The 21,566-nt window shown below is 39.6% G+C and overlaps 1 protein-coding gene across 2 annotated transcripts in view; it reads left to right on the top strand.

Annotated features, from left to right (window-relative positions):
* The window catches only part of TSHZ2 (teashirt zinc finger homeobox 2), a 257,252-nt gene extending 236,218 nt beyond the window's left edge, over positions 1–21,034 (top strand). For both annotated transcript variants that reach the window (XM_074969951.1, XM_074969950.1), the window contains exon 3: positions 20,238–21,034. In XM_074969951.1, coding sequence (XP_074826052.1) covers positions 20,238–20,239 — 2 coding nt within the window. In that variant the 3' untranslated portion in view covers positions 20,240–21,034. The remainder of the gene's footprint in view (positions 1–20,237) is intronic.
* The last annotated feature ends 532 nt before the right edge of the window (positions 21,035–21,566 follow it).

Here is a 21,566-nt window from a genome sequence, read left to right as displayed (position 1 = left end):
TTACGACCCTGAGCCCAGTGATTCACCATTGGCTTTAATGGGAGCTATGCATACATACTAAGGGAAGAATTGAGACTGGCAGATGTTAACAATGAATATCAAGTGTAATAATTTGAAGATTAGAAAGAATTTGCTTCCAATTCTGCTTTCTTGCTTTACCTATAGTACAAGACTAAATATGGCCTACGGTTGTGGTGTGCCAGGTTATCTGCCTAAATTCATTACAAGAACAATCCGCAATATGAACTGAGCCAAAATGGGCTTGGAATTTTTATCACATCTATCGCCATAAAATCTGATTGTTGCTATGAATCAATACTATTGAGTCCCATTTGTTCCAAAATCCCATTCACCTTCTCCACTTTTCTTTAGGCCTCTTCTCACCACAGTGGGCAGCAAAAGCTTCACTAAAGTTTGCTCCCTGAATCCTCACAATGCCAGTACTAGCCAGCAGTGGGATGACAGCACTCTGATGCTAGGTTGCTCAAGCAGCTTCCTATTGTTTTTCCTCCAGGGAAACCTACTTAAAAGCACTGGATGTGTTCTCTGGCCTGATCACCAGGGTTACATTTCTTTGCTACTTAGCAGCTGCTAACATGAAACTCCAGTAGTAGAAACTAGAGATTCTTCTCTGTTGGGCAGGGTTTATTTAGAATTCATTGTGGAGACTTGAATGTGTGTGTGCATGTGTGGATGTGTGTGTGTGTACATGCACGCACAGCAGGAGAGTGTGTATTTGATTAGCTGCTTAGTTTTAAGATTTGTTTGCCACCAATTATGTACCAGTATATTCAGAGGCATTAAGCACCAACATCCCCAGCCAAAGTCAATGTGTACTGTACATGTTCAGCACCTCTAAAAATCAGGCCTGCAGTTTGTATACCCAAAATTTAAGGCATACTGGAATAGTATCTACTTTGGCCTAAGTGACTTTCCTAAGGCCGTAAAGGAAATACAACTCAGGAGTTCCTGATCATGTGCTCAGACCATTAGGTCATGCCCAGCTCTCTATAAATGCATTTAAAACAGTTCAAAAATCACTTTTAGTAATTGCAACAAGAGAGAGAGGAACACAAGCCCACAGTGATGGATTCTGATTTTTCCTTCCCATTTGAATGATTTATAATTGTACAATAAGCAACACTGCATGGCTGTTCGGTAAGGCATGTTATTTATTTGGCACAGACTGATGCTATATTTGTGTGGTATTTCATATACTTTGCAGTGCTTTACACTCTCAAACCTGTCCCTGCAGTTTCACTCCTTCCCACGTTAAAGATTCTCTATCAGCTTAATGACAGCTTGAATCCATGGAGAGTAGGGTCCTCTTGTGCCCCATGATGACCAGTCCTCCAACAAGTCTCTTGGCCTTCAGTGTGATGGGATCAACTTCAGATCTTTACCACTCTGAAGCTCATCACAGTGGCGCTCTCACCCCATGTAAGGGCAAGGAGGAGAATAATCTAGTTTAATGGACAGGAGCCTCATTTGTATCCCTGTTCATCCCTTCAAAGGTGACCTGATAGGTGTCCCTCTTTCTGGTACAGAGTAGTCTACCAGCTACTGTACCTTGCAGGGAGCAAGTACATTACTTTCAAGCAAGGCCCTGCCATCTCTTCCACATAGTGGAACTGAACACAACTTCTTTTCTTCCTGCTCAGCACTCATGTAGTAGAGCTACAAGGAGCCACACTCCAGTATCAACTACCTGGCTGACTTGGAGGAATGGGGTATATTTCTGCAGAAGGAGGTCCAACAACCAAAGGGAGAGAGAGAGCAAGCAGGAGACTGAGAATCTCAGAGCGAGGTGTTAGAAAGGGACTGGGGAGTGGCAATGGAAACAGAAAGAATGGCTCATCTTCTAGGAGATAATACTAAACTTTTGTTTTCCCCCAAAAAGTGTCTTTATAATTTACATTGTAGTAGTGCCCGGAAGCCATAATCAATAGGGGGCACCAAGGCTTAACCCTACGGCGCTTGCCATGTAAGAATCTAAACTTAGAATGAAAGCTTAGTATAATCAGCTGGTATATGAGTTCATTTTTCTTTCCTTCCTACATTCTCTGTTTATCCCCAGGTTTCACTAGTGCACCTCGTGGAGTCACTCCACTGTGCTAATGCTGCTGTGAAGGAGAAGGGTTTGTTGCTAAGTGACATGACAGCAGCAAAGTGTTTTTCAATTTCTACTTTTGTTTTCTACTCCCACCTTTCAAACACCTCCTTTAAAGAGAGTTCTGCTGTTGAAATCATCTCTTCTGTTGGTCAGCAGCTTTTTTCACTGAGGTCTAATAGACTTCCAGATAACCCCTAGCTTAGAGGCTAGATGGCTCAGGGAACTGGTCATGGAATACAGTGTCTGCTATTACAAGTTCAAATCCCCCTTACTGGTAGCCCTTAGCAAAAGAAACCAGACTGAATGGACCGCAGAGACTGAGCTATCCTTTGATATTGAGAGGTGCTGCCCAAATCAGGACTGAGACACACTGGCAAGGTCTGGATTGGAGAAACAGCACTGCTGCTGTCTCTGTTCTCTATATAATTCCCATGGGCTGCCAAATCCAGCATCAAGCAAAAACTGAAAAATAACAAACAAACAAAAACCCTCTGGTAATCTATACCCCCAGCTCTAGCCACTCTACAATTTTAATATTGGTTTCTACTGAAGGTGTTGGTTGTATCCTCAAATACTTGTTGCATTTGATCTATTGTGTCAATGTAATAAAGTAGTTTAATAACAAAAACCTCTAGACAACTTAACTTGATTCTTTAGAGCTCAACTTCTGGCAACACTCTGGTCTTGTCTTGATGAACAGTTGGTGCATGACAAGCTGGGCTGTATATCTACCTCACACTAAGGTGTCATGCCCTGTCTGTGTGGACCGTGCTACTGTGCACTAAAAGTTCCCGCATGCACGTTAATCTACTCCCATTTCAAAGCAGGATAGACACAGGAGCTTGTCACGCGCTGTTTGTCTAGACTGCAGTGTACTGCTTAGCTCCCTCTGCTCGAAGCTTAATGGGACAGGGAGTGGCCTTTTGTTATAAGTGTGTACAGTAGTGCCCAGCACAAGGGGATTCTGATGCTTGATGGTACCTTTAGGAGCTACCACAATACAAATAATAAAAGTGAATAACACAGAAAACCCTGTAAATCCTACTGTCTCGGGTTCTTTTGTATTGTCTCCCGGAGGTAGGAGGAGAGGTGGAGGGGAAGGAGGAAATCAAGTGATTACTATTTGCTGCTATGCGGAGTTTCTGTTTGGAAAGTGTGCCATAAGCATATACCCTATGTTCCTTACCCACATTTAAGTGTTCATAAAAGAGAAGGCTCTTCTGATTTAGAACTTTGTGGCAGCAATAATAAATTTGTTAGTCTCTAAGATGCCACAAGTACTCCTGTTCTTTTTGTTCCCTTTTAAGATAGCCTTTTTATCAGAAGTTCAAAGCAGAAGTTTGGCGGGGGCGGGAGGAGGAAGCAGAAAGTTAAAACATTGTGATCCCCACTATTAGCTTTCTACTTCTAAAACTCCACATATTGCTATACGCATTGCCCATGGACAAGGACTGGATCCTTTAAGATGTGAGAGAATTTGAAGCTGGATTAATGACAAAGACAAATGATGATTTTTATTTTAGTAGAAGTTTCCGTGAGCTTCCTTTACACTTGTAAGGTACTGTTAATAAAGTACACTTGACATGTAACTGTAAGTTCCTGAGAAACAGCTTCGCTTTAAAGTTTGGAGAAGGATCAAAAAGAGTGAGTTCTCTTTCTTTTTTTAAGGAAAAAAAAACCTGAAAAAGGACTTTTTTTGGGAAACGGCATCTATGCCTTTTGTCTTTTCTTCTCTTTGTGGTCCAGAGACAGTGCGTTGACTGACTCCTTCAGAAAGGAGATCAGTGAAATTGTCAGTTGATTACTTCTCCTTGATTAGCATTTATAAGAGCCCTGTGATACATTATTTGCATTCCTATTTAGCCGTGATTTTTGTGGGGCAGCAATGATTAAACTTGTCACGAGGCCTGATTGACGGGGTCAGATCTTCACTTTCTACTCTTTTGAAATTAAAAACAAATGTGTCAGCTCCCTTCATGGGCCGCAGCGCTGTGAAGCTCGCTTGCCTTGTCATCGCAGATAGGTCAGGAATGTTTTAATTTTAGGGATGGATTCTGCTTGTCAAGCAGAGTGTGATGGCGTGTAGTTCTGGAGATGAGATGTGAAGGGTGTAAAACAAAGAATGGAAAGAACAAAGACAAAGACACTCACATTATTAGACAGATTTAATTAGTCTGAATGGATATTATGCTAGATGAAGCAGTGAGCTGTGAAATTAACCCTTGATTACGGATTGGCGGATCATGCTCATAAAGCAACTCAATCCTTTTTGAATAGAAGTGCAGTTCTATCCTTAGCCCCTTCATCCCCACAACCCCTGCAGGAAACTAAAGCTGGGGAGGGGGGCAGAATTCTTAAAGGAACAGCTCTTAGAGATAAAATTTTGAAAGTTAAGGCAGTCTCTCTCTACTGCTTTCCTCCCAAAGATGCAAGTCCACAGATCTGAAGCTGAGTAGTTCACAAGTGGGCAGATTTAGTGCAAACTACATACAGTACGATTCATCCCAGTTTCTTCCCTTATCCATACTACCAAAAAAGGTGCCAGTATGACAAATGGATGATACAATGCTCATATTTAAGGACATATTTCATGCCTAATTCTTGCACCTCCACCAGTATGAATAAGCCCCGTACTTAAGCTAGAAAACAAATTATATGTATCATGTAATTGGTTTCAGCTAAGTGGTGAGTTAAAATTATATTAGTCACCTTCAGAGTAGAGTTTAGACTTTTGAAAGGCCAGTAAATATCTGACAGGCCCTGAAGCATAACTACAATCATGTAAGTACCAGTCGGTATTCTCACAAACTGTAATTGTGACCAATGAGAAGATTCCATATTTTGCTACATCTGATGCTACACAAAGTTGGTACTTAAGTATGTACTATATTTTTCATCATCATTCCCAAAGCACTATGTCAAGAATTAGTAATTCCAGTGAGCACCATTACAAACTCATTGCATATCCTAAAATATATTTATATAAAATACAGTGGTAGTCTCATAAACCTTATATATATAGAGAGAGAGAGAAAGAGAGTCATTCCTCTCCAGTTGCTCAACTTCTTATGAGGGCAGCTAGACTCTGATTTTCAAAAGTGCCTTGGGGGAATAGGAATGCCACCCTTCCAAATGGAGTTAGGCATCTAACTCCCCTGGAACAACTTTGAAATTCCAGCTTCAGTATATAGTTGAATGGCTTGCAGATTGTTACCATGTCAAGGCTTAAAATTAAAAACAGGGCTGGACATGAAAACAACTTCGATGGGACACCTCTAAGAAATGGTGTTAGTTAACCTAGCGAATAGCACTCTTCCCTCTGACACATTGTTGAACCAATGCCCCAGTATGGTGCTGAGCTGCCCTGTTCTACTTGAGGTGCCATTTTCCAGTGACACAATAAAAGTGAGTTACCATGTTTACCCGAGATATGATGGCATTTCAGTGATGGTGAGTAAAGTAATTCCTGTATAAAGCACACTCTGGAATGAAAGGCGCTAATAGTACATTAATGTACATTATTGTCATCATAGGACAAGAGGTAGCAATTATCCACAAAGAGGGAGGAATTTCTGCCAACATCATCTTTGGTTCCTCTATTGTAGTATTTTGTTTTTTGCGTACATGATCATTAAAGAAGAGAGACCATGATAAAGTGGCTAGGAAAGAGACCTGGGAAGGTCATGTGACGTGTTCCTGAGGCTGACACTGATTTGCTGATTGAACTTGGACAAGTCACTTCACCTTTAATTAGAGAAACAGCATTGCCCTGCACAAGTGCAAAGTATTATTATTTATTTTTATACCTGCTGAGGAGCTTCTGCTTTATTTTTAGTAGTTCATTACTCAGACATTAAAAGTTGCTCCGGCCATGTTATAGAATATTGCATCATCATGGGCAGCAGCTGAATTCAAAGCCCAGCTATGACTCCTCAAGTCAGTGTGCTGCAAAGTAGCTTTGACCTGGCTATTTGCAAGTCCGGAGAGGGAAGAAATGTTTCCTGTTACTGTAACACCGACAGACACACACACACACCCGGTCGTCGGCGGGTGGCATCGAACCTGGGATCTCCGCAGCTTAGTGTTTGAGCCTCTATTGCATGAACTAAAAGACACAGATCTCTTAGCCAAGGCTGTAGCAGAGTCATCAATCACTAGCTGGGCTAGGTGCCACTAGAGGGGGACAGAGCATCACACCAAACAGGCCTGGGTTACAATACTTCCCTGGCTTGCCCCCCTGCAATATATTTTGAGGGCAAAGCACAGATTTTTTGTCTTTGGTTTACTGCTGCTGCTGTGGGCCAGGTGGTACAGAGATTACACAGGAAAGACTCCTGACGTTCTCTCTCAGACATGTGCAGTGGCTGGATTAAAATGGTGCATGTGCCCTGCCCATGACACATTTGATGGGATCATTACACAGTAAATACAGATTTCGGGGGGCGAGGAGGAAATGTGTGTGTTTAGATTAAAAGGGTACAAAGCATCCAAAACTAGGTGAAAAAAGCTGGTGCTAAGAAAATGGGCATCTGTCTATGTATCTTAATTGTAATTTGCCTGTCATCACAGTACTGCATCTAGACACCACATACTGTAACTTGTGATGCTCGTATGGCAGTTTCTGTCACTGTGATATTCTCAGTGTTCTGTTGCCCACAATCTCACATGCTCACCTGCTTTGCATGGTAGGGTAGTTTGGTTAGTACACTTGGCTTTAATATGGAACATCAGCAGACATGGGATGTGCTAAACATTCCTTTGGACAACACCATCAAATCCAAACCATACTGAGTAAGTCACCCCAACAGTATTATGATACGCTATCACATATGAGCCAGTACAATGGATATGTAATATATGGTTACATATGGACCATAATGTAGCTCTTGAACGTCTGGTAACGCATTGCTGGCTCTTCAGTTTTATATTGCAGCCAACCTTGCTGAAGAATGTGTGCTAGGAGATTTGACCCATATTTGAAGGGCTTGATCCTCATTGCATTTACACTGGTGTAAATCAGAAGGAATTCCGTTTAAGTCAATGAAGTGACTCTAGTGTAAAAAAAGAGCAGAATCAGGCACTTTACTCCACACACATTAATTATATGGGTTTCTCCCTACCCGCCATAGCATATATGGTTATAATTACGTGTGCTGGATCCTCTCTCCCTAAGGTTCACATTTGAAGCACTGTTTCTCATCATTCATTTAATTCAAAAGAACGGTAGCAATTACAAACCACCACCACCACCACCACCACCCCCCCCACACACACACACATACACACATACACCTCCTTTATTTTTCAAGCTGAATTTTTCAGAGGTAGCTTGGTGTGTCAGCTTGTAAGTCTATAAAACAGTTTTCTACCAGCTGGAGATCCAACATGCTACATGAATACATAACAGTGCCTAACCAAGAAGGTTTGTAATTCAGTAATTAGCTGTAATTAATGAACACAAAGTGAAGACTCATTTACAGTTTAAATTATCACATTAGCTCCTGTCACCCTCTATGTACACAAAACAGCAGGAATTCAATTATTTTTATTCTTCAAAGCTAATTTAAAATTTAAGGAATGCCATTACATGAAATAATAGGTAGGAAATGTAATAGAAATCACTGAGAACAGTTGGCCGTCCTTAGAATGGAAGGGAAAAAATGCTATCAGTGATGATTTGGAAATGTTGTTTCATCTGTGAACAGATGAAGGATTGAAATCTATGCTCTGTTCAGTGTATTTAAAAAGAAAACGAGTTTGGTGGTTGCTACATCTCTGTGCGGGAAGAGCCATTGTGCATAATTGTAAAAGCAGTTGATACTGATAATGCTGTTGATAGTAACATGATGACAGCATGGAAATGCTCACACCATTATCTTTAATGGGGCTGAGTCGATTGCAATGGCATCAAGTCCGTGTAATGTTCACCAGTCTTAGTTGTGAAACTTCAGCCTAGCAGGCCTTAAGTAATTGTCACTTTGCAATCTGCCTACAGTGTGTGTGTGTGCGTGCGTCTGGGCAAAATGCTTTCATTGTGCTTTTAAACCCACTATGAAGCATTCTCTCTGCAGCTGCCACAGATACTTTTCTCCAACAGTTCACACACAAAAAAAAAAAAAAAAAAAAAACCCAAGAATTCTAAACCCATATGATGCTGCTTCTGCAGCTCCTACACATCTGCATTACAACCCTTCTTTTTTTGTTCTTTATTTCTTACTCAATTGCCTTTTCATTTGAAATAGGCCACGAGAAGCTACACAGGGTAATTTTTCATAGGTGATCGACTGCTGAGTTGTGGGTTTACGTAGACAGAGGGAAGGCAGCGATAAGGCAAAGAGAGAGGATTCTATTAGCGAAATGCAGCAGTAATTAATGAATCCTGCCAGTAATTGGGAAGGTGTAAGTCTCTGTAATATCGTAATGATAGTCATCCGTTCTGTGCATCCCCCATCACTCCGAACGATCCCTCATCGTCTCTCTGATCTCAGACACTTAGCCATGCAAATCTTCCTGACAGGACTCTATGTCTTTGTCTCCCTAATTGGACAGTATAGAGTTGTTTATGGATATTGCAGACATTTAGACCTCAGTTGGAGGTTGTTCAAAAATCGTTAGCGAAGTTGCCTTAACAGCATTGTCAAATATTTTTTCCCCTGTTTCAATATCTGTTTTTAACCCCGCCATGGTTTGTGATGGAATTAACATTTTGACAATACTTTGCCTGGTCCTGGGCTCAACACATGATTGTTCTTAAACCATTTTTTTGCAGGAAAATAAAAATTACTGTAATTCCTCATCTTCTTGAAGGTAAAACTTGAGATGGTGGGGTAATATATGATGCTCTTTTAATGGCATCTTCAGTTCCAGGGGGGGAAATTAAGAATGCTGATAGAGACAGTACCCCTTACAAAAATTACAGGGAATTTGATTGGGTCTGCTTCTGAATTAAACCAGAGTAAATCAAGAGTATCTCTGTTGACTACACAGCAGCTTACACCAGTGTAAGTAAGATCAGATCAGACCTTATGTCACCATGCATTGGAAAAACTGCACATCTCTTCTTTGCACATCAAATCTTTCTGTGTACAAGTGACCACCAGCTTGTGGCAACAGGTGCTCAAGTAATATATAGCACTTTATATAGCATACGCACTAACAGATTAGAAAGCAAAATCGCCTTTTCTTTTTAGAAACGTAGCATGTATTTCATATTTTTAACTGTCCTTATATAAAATCTGCTATATATGAAAATAGAAGACTTTCCCGGCCCAGGGGGAAAATCCCAGAAGAACTAGAACATGAGCACAGGGAGCTAAACTGAGTCCAAGAAAGAGCACCAGAAATCAAAGACTACCTCAAGCGTTATCCCCAAATGTTGGTCCTACTGAATGTCAGGTAGAGAAACTTGAAGAATCAAGAGCCTGAATTTGTAAACCCTTTTGCACATGTGTAATCCTTATTCATGCAACTATTCCCACAGGTCACTGGGATTACTTGTGTGAGTAAAGAGGATCAGACCCCATGCTATATGATATTTGATATCAAATTAAGGCCCTGATCCTGCTCACATTTATGAACATGCTTATTAGAGCTGGTGGGAATATTTTTGTTGAAATTATTTTTTAACAAAAAAGTGCTGTTTTCATTCAAATTGAAACATTTCAAAAACATTCTCAGTTTTGACGAAATTTCATTTTAAAATGAACTAAAATATTTTAATAATATCAACTTTATTTTGACATTTTCAGGATAGAACATTCTGATTTTTTCTTTGTTTGTTTCAGATTAGCTATTTGAAAAGAACTGCATTGTTTTAAATAAAAAATAAAAAGTTAAAGGTCAAAAATCAGAATGAAATGTTTTGATTTTATCAAAACAAATGTTTCAATAGATCTGAAACAATGTGTTTTTCTTTTAAATTTTGTTTCATGGGAAATCATTTTGTTGTCTTCCATTTCAGAATGGGAAAAAAAAAACAACCAGAATTTGTGGAATTTCCCACGAACTGGAAAATCCATTTCCCTCCCAGCTCTAATGCTTACCTTTACTCCTGTGAATAGTCCCTTTGATTTTATTTAGAACTACTCATAGAAGCAAAGTATAAGTGTTTACAGAATCAGGGCCTAGTTTGATATTGGCTCAATATTAGGTCTGGGCAAATGGTGCTAAAATATTTGCATAGATGCACCTAACTAAAATTAAAGAAAGATAGTAAGCAAATTTTTGTGCATGGGAATGTTTGTGGAAAGAAATCATGCAAGTATTTATTCACATGAGCAGCCACACCTATATATCTGGCAACCATATTGAAAGCTCTTTGTGGTTTTGGGAGTCATCCAATCAGGGAGTAATAAAAATACCATGTGGCTTAACTGACCAATTGCACAAAGTGAATAGTGACTTACTTAAAGGGAAATAACCTAGAGAAATAGTTGTGGTAAATATATACTTAATTTGATTACTCTGATTACTTTGATTTGGGAAATACCATGTGGCTTAACTGACCAATTGCACAAAGTGAATAGTGACTTACTTAAAGGGAAATAACCTAGAGAAATAGTTGTGGTAAATATATACTTAATTTGATTACTTTCCCAGAGTTCTAGGCCCTTCCCAAAATCTACACCAATTTTTTTTTAATTGAGTATTGAAAATTTTGAATGTAAAAGAGAGACAAATATGTTGTGTTTGTTGTGTTATTGTAGCTGATTGGCCCCAGGATATTAGAGAGACCTGAAGAAGAACTCTGTAGTTTGAAAGTTTCTCTCTTTCACCAACAGAAGTTGGTCCAATAAAAGATATTACCTCACCCACCTTGTCTCTCTAAATTTTTTGGTTACATTTTTGTGAAAATTGTTTCCCATTTTCCAACCAGCTCTGTAATATTTTATCAAGTTTTCAGTTACACATTTTCCAGTTAATAGATTCTCTCGCTAAAATATAAGCACTCTACCTATAAGATCCTACCAATATCACCTTTCAGTCTATAGCCCCTTCACCTATGAAATTCTGCCTTCCTGAATTCCTGAGAAAAAGGATTGCATTGCTGTGTGCCTGGAAGGTTAATGAAAATCCATCTCTGGAGAATTACGGAGGGCAGCACAGTCCAGATTTGAGGATATTTATAGAATTTGGACCATTTGGCCCTCTATTCTTTGTTTCTCCATACCTGAGCTTGCAGAATCTGAGGGGATAAAGCAAAGGTACTTTTAAACCCCTGTTGTACCTCCAATACCCTAGCTAGTTTCAATTCTGTTCTCAGAGTAGCAGCCGTGTTAGTCTGTATTCGCAAAAAGAAAAGGAGTACTTGTGGCACCTTAGAGGCTAACAAATTAATTTGAGCATAAGCTTTCGTGAGCTACAGCTCACTTCATCGGATGCATTCAGTGGAAAATACAGTGGGGAGATTTATATACATAGAGAACATGAAACAATGGGTGTTACCATACACACTGTAACCAGAGTGATCACTTAAGGTGAGCTATTACCAGCAGGAGTTCTGTTTCTCCTTGCTCCCAGTGGGCCATATGAAGCAGAGAATGGGCTTAGCACAGAGCATTCCAGCCATTTCCCCCCTGACACACACACACACACCCTTCCTCCTGGTTCGTCTCCTCTCCTCCCTTCCCACTCCTGGCCTGCCCCCAGCAAGCCTCCTAGCCCAGGAGAGGAGCCAAAAATAATAAAGCCACTCCAGCAGGTTTACACCAGCAGGACGAGTTCTGCCCCCTGTATGCTGCCAGAGCAGCGTAAAGGGGCCAGAGCGCAAGGGAGAATTAGCCTCTTTGTCTTTAACATTGCATTTCATTGTGGCTGAGCCCATGATGCAAACGCTAGTCAAGAGACTGGCTTATATGCCTGCTAGAACCTTCTTCCCCAGCCCCAGGAGATGACTGTATTGGCATTTCGTGCTTTTAAAAAAAAACAAACTACCCTTTCCAGCTTCCAAAACTTCTGTTGGTGCAGCAGTCTATGACACTGGATACAAACTGCTGTGCAAAGTAATTGCCAAATGCTTACATAAACACATAAATAAGACAAATAAATTTATTTTCATTATTCATATTTTCTGCTCTTTCCTTCCTTTTTATTTATGCTTTAAACAACAGTTACAGTAAATATAAGGATATAAAAAAATGCCTGCTGTGGACAGAAAGATGATCAAAAAAGCCCTGATACAGAGCAATTCATGTTTCTTCTTTACAATCACTAACGAATCTTAACTTGAGCCATGTTATGTTCCCATGTGAGTGATAAGCAATGATTTATTATGAAGTGTCATGAAATCGGAATGCCATACAGTGAGACGTGAGCTAGTGGAAAATGTGTTCCCTGTTTCCCAGCCTCATTACTCAAAGATGCAGTGTCCCTTTCTCCAAGTCTAATTTACCTGGCTTTTCAAGGCACTTTTTTAGCAAAAGGAAACATACGGGGAATGAAATGTCCAACCCTGACTAGCCTTGATGCCCACCAGTATCACCAAATATATTATAATACTGGGTCACTAGGCCTTGCTGGAAGCCAAAAAGTATGGTCAGCTTTTCAGTCCCGAAAGATATTACTCAAAAAGCAATTGCTTGGGGTTGTACCATCTATTGTCTCATCAGCACTGTCAGCGCATGAAAAGGAAATAAAGCAGGCCTGTGAGGAGGAGTCAAAAGGAGAAGTTTTCTTTATGCTTTGGGCTTTCTCGTAGTCTCTAATGATTCCCTTCTCCCCAGGATCCTAATTCAAGCAACTGGCATGTGGTATATTTTGCAGATAAATCAGCAGTGGAAAAGTATGTGCAGCTCTGGCACACAGGGTCGGTGATTTAACTTGTATTTGCTCAAGAGCCAGCCAGCACACTGACTATTTTTTTAAGGTGGGGAGGTTTCTATGTACAGGCTTTCTCCAAAAGAAAGAGAAAAGTAGTGTGCTCTGCATTAATGAATGTAGTCATCCCCCTGCACTGCTGACTAGTTCATCCTGCAGAATGTAATCTGAAGAGGCAAGGTGAGTGATTTAAGAAGTCTTCCAGATCCCTGTTTAAACTCTTCAGGGTGGGATTCATAAAGGTATTTAGGCAATTAGATATCTTGGTGACTCCCACCCTAAGGCTCTGATCCTGCAAACATCTGAGCTCAGCAGGACCATTTGCCTGTGTGAAGTTGAGCGCACACATAAATGTTTGAAGGATCAAGAGCGGTGATAAGTTGGCACATACGTTGTGTCAATAATCACTGCTGACTTCCTGACTGGGTAGTTTGAATACCAACTATAGGAGTCAGTGAGAAGACTACAAATAGAATTGAGTGAAAAGTTTCATTTCAAAAGTGAAACTTGCAAATTTCAGCTTTTGGCTGGATTTGCAAAAAAAACAAAAAATAAAACCTTAAAATAGCAATTTCTCAACAATGTAGTTTTGCAAGTGTTTCCCATAAGAAAGAGTTTTTTTGTTTTGAAAGCACCTTCTGATTCTGTTACAATGAAACTTTTTGAGAAAGATATTGAAACAAACAATTTAAACCGACTGGAATTCACAAACTTCATGGCAAACTCATTTTCTCTGAACTTAAGCAAATCCTTTGGATATATGAAAATTCTGCTGATTTTCAGGGGTGTTATAATTGGCTCGGGCTATTTTCGTATTTTACTTTGATAGCAGCAGTTGCTGTCATTGCAGAAAACATGAAAATCATCAGAAGAAAATTAGCTAGAATTTGATCTTACATAAAATGATGTGCAACTTACAAAATTTCACAAAACTTTTTTAAAATATTAATGCTAAATTTTGGTGATGCAAACTAACACGGCTGCTACTCTGAAACTCTGAGAGTTTTTTCACAGCTCTGACAATGTCTGCTTTTTCAGAGAAATATCTGTGTGGTGTTCCATTCTGAGCTATTGTGAGCAAACTTGGAAATACGAAGAACCTTTCCCAGCAAGGTGTGGGTGACAGGAAAGAGGGAGATTATTGTTCTAATAATTTGAGTGTATGTCTACAATGCACTGAGTCTCAGATTCTGGATCAGTTGACTGCGGTTTGTGGAGCTCAGGCTGTGGGACAAAAAATAGCAGTGGAACCATTTCTGTTTGGGCTGGAATCTACACTGGTATTTTTAAACCCACAGCCCGAGCCCCATGAGCCAAGTCAATGCACCCAGGCTCGGAGACTTGGCGCCACGGGTTTTTCCATGCAGTGTAGACATACCCTTTGTTAAAACTTATCACCATGCCTTCCCACTGTCCCCACACATACTGGTCAGAGGGGAAGATCAGCAAAGAAATCTACATTTACCTCAAATTTCACTTTTCTATCTATGGCCCCCATGACGGTCATATCTGAGTGCCTCACAATCTTTTATGTATTTATCCTCACCACAACCCTGTGACATGTGACTGTGAAGTACTATTATTCCCATTTTACAGATGGGGAAGTGAAAGACTAGGGGAAATTAAGGGGACATAGGCACCTAAATATTTTTTGAGGATCTGGGCCTAAGTGACTAGCCCATGGTCACACAAGATGTCTGTGGCAGAGAAGAGACTTGAACCCAGACCTCCCAAGTCCCAGTGCCTGAACCATCTGTATTCTCTCTCTCTCTCTCTCTCTCTCTCTCTTTGTCATTTCCCTTTTAGTTTGGCTTTGTAATTCACCTTTAAAGCATACTCCTGTCCTGAGCTGCTTAAGGTACTTCAAAATGTAGCAAGGCACCCAGTGTCTCATGAACCTTTTGGTGCAGCCCTTTTATTTTTACTGTATAACCCATTAGACTAATACCAACACTTAGACTGAAGCATGAGATCTAACCTAAAGCACCCAGAAAAGGTCACAATTTGCTTGTGACCTGTATTGACAGTTGCTAGTTGAAAAGAAACCAGAATTCAACTTTGTTGTGCACATTTTCAATGCAGCTGCCAGCAACTAAGTATCTTCCAGAGAGGGCAGATGGTGCCCTGTACAGTGAACAATTTAATTTTTTAGAAAATGCAGCAACTAGCCAAAAAGACACGTTTTTTGTCTCCGGGAACATGCTATCAATAACATCTGCTCTCAAATATACCACAAAATTGATGACTATGCCGTATTTATGGAAACAACAACAAATTAAATTATGTTGCCTTTTTCTTTTCTTTTCAAGCTTGCAATCCTTGCACATACCCATGTGTTTCTTTCCTGTACAAGTGATTGGGGGGACTAGTCAAATGTCAGGGTATTTCTTTGTCTGTGTCTGTTAGATGTCAGGTGTATTTTTATTTATTTGTTAACTAGCATTTATATTCTAGTGGCACCTAAAGGCCCCAGATGAGATCAGGAGTGAAATCCTGGTCCCTTTGAAGTCAATGGCAAAACTTCCACTAACTTCTGATTTCACCCCAGGACACACACATAGTAAGAGACAGTCCCTACCGCCAAAAACTTGGAGTCTAAACAGACATGTCAGACAAAAGGTGGGAAGAGAAACAGAGGCACAGAGAAGGGATGTGATTTGCTCCAAACCATTCGCAAGAAGCCCAGGCCTCCTGACTCTCAGCCCAGTGCTCCAGCCTCTTCCTGACCAGAAGCTAACAAAGAACTTAATGGCTTTTGCAAGCTTGTATTGTCTGGTCACAAATGCCCCCATTCAGTAAAATACTTACGCATATGCCTAAGCGCTTTGTTGAATCAGAGTCAAAGTGGGGAAATCTATAGCAAAGCTTCCACTGAAATCAGAACAAGAGAAACTCAGAAAATGGAAGAGAAAAAATTCAATCTAATGCATTTCAAAGAGATTATTTATGTTTGCAATTAATGGGCCAGACCCTTAGCTAGTGTAAATCAGCATAACTTCATTGATTTTAACAGAGAGATGGTGATTTCCAAACTGGATCTGACCATGATCTATAATTGTGATGATCTTGGTATTGAAATCCTCTGGACTTTTGTCCATCCTCTTAAAGCTGTATTTTCTAGAAAGATTCTTCTCAAATGGATGCAACTTTAATGTCCTTCAAGTGTCTTTCAAATGTAGCTCCCTTAATCCCAATCAACAAGAACTCAAGATCCCCTACGTGTTTGTTGTCCGTAGTGTCCTTTGCATACAGACTGAAGCATTCCAGTATCTCCTGGGCTGTAGAACAAATTTCTCCTCCTTTGTCTTGTCACTCATTCTGATAGTTATATCATGGGCAGCAAACAATTTTTTAAATAAATGATGCCAAGTGCATCTCCCATTTTGGGGAGGGGGGGGGAGGTGGAGGGTCAAAAGATTTAGTATCCAAGGCCTTGTGTCTGTGTGTATGATGTCACAAAGATTTAATATCCAAGGCCCTGTCTGCTCTGCATGGAGATTAAAGATCAGTGGTGAGTTGCCCTGATATCCTTCACCAAAATCTCACCTCTCCTCATACTCTCCTCGGGGCATTATGGAGTAGTTGATTGCCACTTTCATCATGTATATAATGTAATTCAGAAGCACTATAGGAAACTTAAGAGGAAGTGCAATATGGATCTGATCTCAATGAAATCATTGAGAGTCTCTGCATTTGACTTCAGTGGGAGTTGAAACATAACTTAAATGAATGTAAAATATTATTACAAAATATTGCACTAATAATAATTATTTTAACCCTTAACCATCTTTGCTGATCATACAAGAATTTCTGTTTTGTAAACTAAAATATGTTCTATGAAACTGTAGTGTGCTGTTAAATGCCCTTCCGGAAGGCTACTCCTGCTATTAGGCTTTACTATGGATATGCAGACAAAACTTAGATAGAGGAAATGCTTTGTATAATCAGCATAAATAATTTACGGTAGCATATTATTTAGATTGACATACCTTCAGTTATAATTATGGATAACCATACAGCATTTAGAGTCTGTAATATTATCATTAGTTGTCAAAAGAGTCTTACATCAAGCAAAATTTACCCAGATTTCTTCTTTCTTACTAGTTGGATATTGTACATATGAACATTTATGCTTGAAGGAACAGATTTTCTGCTGCCATAAAAGTGTAACAAAAATAGGTAAAAAATGACATCTAGAAATAACATTTGGTAACTCCATAGCAATTACCTGTGTCTTTCTGTAGTGCTGCAAATTAGCATCTTATATCCAACTGTTTTAGCACTATATGGGTCTGATCCAAAACTCATGGAAGTCAATGTCTTCCACGGACTTCAATGGGCAGATCAGGTCCTATAAGAGCTAAGCATTATTAATTAATTATATTATATTATTATTATTATCCAACTGATAAAGCAGTGATAAAACTATTTTAACAAAGTCCTGAAACTATAAGGAAAAATGGTAAACAGATGAGTCTGCCATCATCCTATTGGGTCTGGAGGGCCATAGTTCTTCCATAGGTCCTGACAAACCATTTGTGATATAAATTCCAATGGAAAGGGTTTGATGTGAAAAGCATAGGCAACACATTCTATCATACCAGCTGGATGTAAACTGCAGTACAATTAGTATAACTTTTGATTGGGATGAGAGAGGCAAATAAAGTGCAGTGCCTAGTGCATGGAACTGAGGGAAGTGTAGGGCCTATGTAGCAGTTTTGAGTCCATACACACACACAGAGCCCTTAGCTGTTGACAAAGGGTTAACTGTCCAGTCTCAAATTGCAGACACACCGAAGAACTGCTCTTCAAAAAGCTTCACAGAAGATTTATGGTGGGATTCAAATGATGAGAGGGAGGGTGTTTGCTCTATGAGTGGGAAGGTGCTTACTGGAAGGAATTTTGAGTCCTGACACAGCTGCATTAAAATAGATATAACTTTTTACATCTGTTGACAGCTTGATAATTCATGTTAAATAAAAGCAAAGTCTCAATGTCTTTGCATCTGATGCTTCACATATGCTGCACAAGACAAGCATGATGAACAGCACCAAAGGAATTTTTAGATCATAATTAAAGTTACACACTTTACCTTTCTTGATATTGAAAGTTGAGCCACACTAAAATAAATGTCCAGGCAGCAACATCGCTTTCCTAACGAATACCGTTTGAAAACCAACCTCTTATGCTCCAGTCAACTGTTGCACTCTCTAATGACACTCTGTTTCTCTCTGAGACTTGATACTGAAATGCATAAACAATTACCTTTATTCATCGCGTCTGCACTGTATGGGGATTCAGACAACACTGACTAAATTCCCAAAGTCCTGCCCCGGCCTGCATTGAGAGCAATATTCTCTGGAAGCATGCTCCACTCTGGCCAGTATCGGGCCAATCCAGAGGCTGCCTCCTCAGCTTGTATGACGTATGAAGGCATCCTGCACTTCAGATCCACTATGGATCTGAACACAGCCCTAACAAAAGGCTTAAGTAGAGTGCCACAAGTGAGTTTCATTCTGGGTTAGGTTTAGAAAACTCCCTCCAAAAGCTTGATGCACAAGTTGATGCGGTTTGAGTGCCACGTACATACTCAGGATCCTTTGTGCTCAGTGATTCTGCAGTTGTAAAATTTGCCACAGAATCCACCTCTTACTTCCTGCAGAATTTAAGGCCTGGTCTACATCTAAAACTGGCGACATTGCTCTGGAGTATGAAAAATCCACATCCTTGAGAGACGCAGTTAAGCCAACCTAAGCCCCACTGTAGAAACCACTAGGTTGACAAAAGAATTCTTCTGTCAACCTAGCTATTGTCTGGAAGGGGTGGATTTACTGTAGCGATGGAAAGACCTCTTAAATAGTTATGTTTCTAGCCCTCTCCTCTGTGAAGAAAACCCTGAAAATGTGAAGCAGGAGTAAATTGAGGCACTGTTGTCCTTCAGTGAGAAAGCCACCTGAAACATCAGCCCTGCAAGGTGTGAATTACCCCATTCATCTCAGTGGAGTGTTGACTCTGAAATCTAAAGACAACATTTTAAAATGTCAACATTAACCATTGTCAGCATTTATCATTTTAGTGGAAATATCTATCTACTGTACTTACCCACCGTCTTGCCTGTTTGTTGTGCATTCTTGGGTGCCGAAAGCTTGGGTGCCCTCCCCACTGCTGCAGTCTCCAGCTTCTCTCCTACCAACTTCTCCATTGCGGCTGTGCATGGTCAATGCAAAACTCTGAATTCCCCTGAAAACATGAGGAGGTTGTAAAACAAACTGAATATCAAAATAAATAACATGGAGTCTACTCTACTGTTGGTAGTTTTCATTTTCAGATTGAATTTATTGAAAAATCTCACATTATTTTTAATTTAAATGAAGCTACCATTGGTTTTGAAGTCTGCTGAGCCAGATTAAGGAACGATTCCACATAATTTCATCCTGCTTGCTGCAGAGTACATGGGCCTTGAATAGTCTGTATTTTTTTCATAAACACGTTTCTCTGTCTCTTGCTGATCCTTTTTTCACCCTCTTTCTGTATTGGATTTCACTCTGTTTAAGTCTCTGCTTCATTTTTCACCTTATTTTTGCACTGTTGTGTTTTTTGTCTGCTGTTTTTCTCAGTCTCTTGGTCCCGGGACATAAGCCAAAAAGCACTCAAATTTGAATTAAACTTTTAAACCCATAATTTAAAATTAGGTAAAAGTAGCACTCTATCCCTATCCACATCACAAAATAAGCCACTTAGTGTGTTCAGTAGCTGTGGGATGGCAGAATTTATTTTTCATGGAAGAGCCATGGTTTTAGTAGTAGAGAGCTGGGTTGCGGGAAGGGAGCATTATTTCCAGGAATGACCAGAAATAACATGATGGTGGCCTGTTTAAAGGCAAAGTGGATACCAAAATATCCATTCAGCCTGGATCTTACAACATTCCTTTGATCAGAGTAACACAAGGTTCATTATACTGAACGGATAATACTCATTGCTAGAGAATGGCAAGCCTAGTACATGTTTGGGACATGCAGGGTGATGGACTTAGTGGGCCAGATTCAGATATGGCATAAGCAGCTGCAACAACTCGACTTCATTTGGAGCTACAGACACTTATCCCAGGACACAAATGGATTTAATTATCTGTTTTTTGTTTGTTTGTTTTTTGGGTCAATCTCTGTCGTCTGAGAGCCTCTGAATTGCTCTGGGATGTCACAGAAACTGAAGCTGGGAAATTATTGAGAAAAATATATATTTGATAAAACCTAGATTCATGATTTCAAGTATCATAATATATACATACATATTATTATTCTGATTACAGGACAAATGCCTTAGTTCCAGCTCTCCAGCCCAGGCTTCCTGCACTGAGCCCGTCTCCATGCGTCACTCCACTCCTGACATTGAACTCCTGACAACCCGGACCGAGAAGACTGCCAAAAACACTCCAGCTATTCTTCTTCATCTTCACTAACAATTTGGTAATGAAGTATTGATTTCCACTCCCCTGCTTATGGACGATATTAGATTTTCATTGATAAACTGCACTGGGGCTGTCTAGTCTCCACTGTCCCTTTTTGCTGTCACTAAAACAAAGTGCCACTGAAGTAAGATAATGACTGAGAACACTGATGTACTTATTTCATCAATTTGTAACACTTGACAGGAAAAAAAAAAAAAGTATACTTCTTCATAGTTTAATGTCCAAGTGTGCTACACAAGATGCCGTCACACTGGAAGCTTTGCTTTTCATGGTAATGTCCATTCCCTATTTATAACCCCTTTGGGATCGTTTGTCTAAAGGAAATGTTTCTATTCAGTGCAGCTATTACTGTTGCACCTGGGTTGCTCAATCCAGTCATTGCACTAGGGATCAATACATCACAGTAAGTAGAAGAATTATTAAGTTAAACCAGATTCTGAGCCAAAAAAACTCTGAACAATGTTAATCTTCTGTGCAAGTTGTTCAAATAATTATGCTTAACCAAGTTGCTGCCAAAGATTTGTTTAAAATGGATTATTTTCAGTTTGTTTTATTCCTCAGATATATATTTTTTTTAAATCTCCATTACTGCATATGACAAGACATATGCAATGGAGTGATTTTTAAACAAAAGCACTATTGTTAGATCATTGAGCATTATCATATATATATTATTATATATATTTATATATATATATATATATAATAAGAACCAAATTCATCTCCATTACTGTCAGTGGGGTTACTTTGGATTTATGCTATTGCAAATGAGATCAGAATCTGGCCTTCGTACTGTCTATTGGGCTTGTCTATTACTACACAAAGCACAGCTTACTTTTAAAATCAGCTGAAACCCAATAGGGTAGGAGGGGAGGGCTTCAATTTAAAATTTGTTCCTGGAACTTTTTTCATTAAAACTTAGAGATCCCAATTTTAATTTGTGGAATATTCATGATAATAATGAGATCTAATTAAGACATCCATTAAAAGCCCGTTAAAGTTAATTTAACGTGAAAATTCCAATAGAACTGTATTAGATTTTCTCCATTAAATTAACGTTATGGATTTTTAACGGATGTCTTAATTATACATTATTATTAACGGGAATACTGTATTACACAGATTAAAATCGGGTTCGAAGTCAACTCAGAAAAGCTTCCAGGATGTTTT

The sequence above is a fragment of the Natator depressus genome, chromosome 13 (assembly GCF_965152275.1).
Source record: "Natator depressus isolate rNatDep1 chromosome 13, rNatDep2.hap1, whole genome shotgun sequence".
Lineage (NCBI taxonomy): Eukaryota > Metazoa > Chordata > Testudines > Cheloniidae > Natator > Natator depressus.
This window is presented reverse-complemented; position numbering and strand designations above follow the sequence as displayed.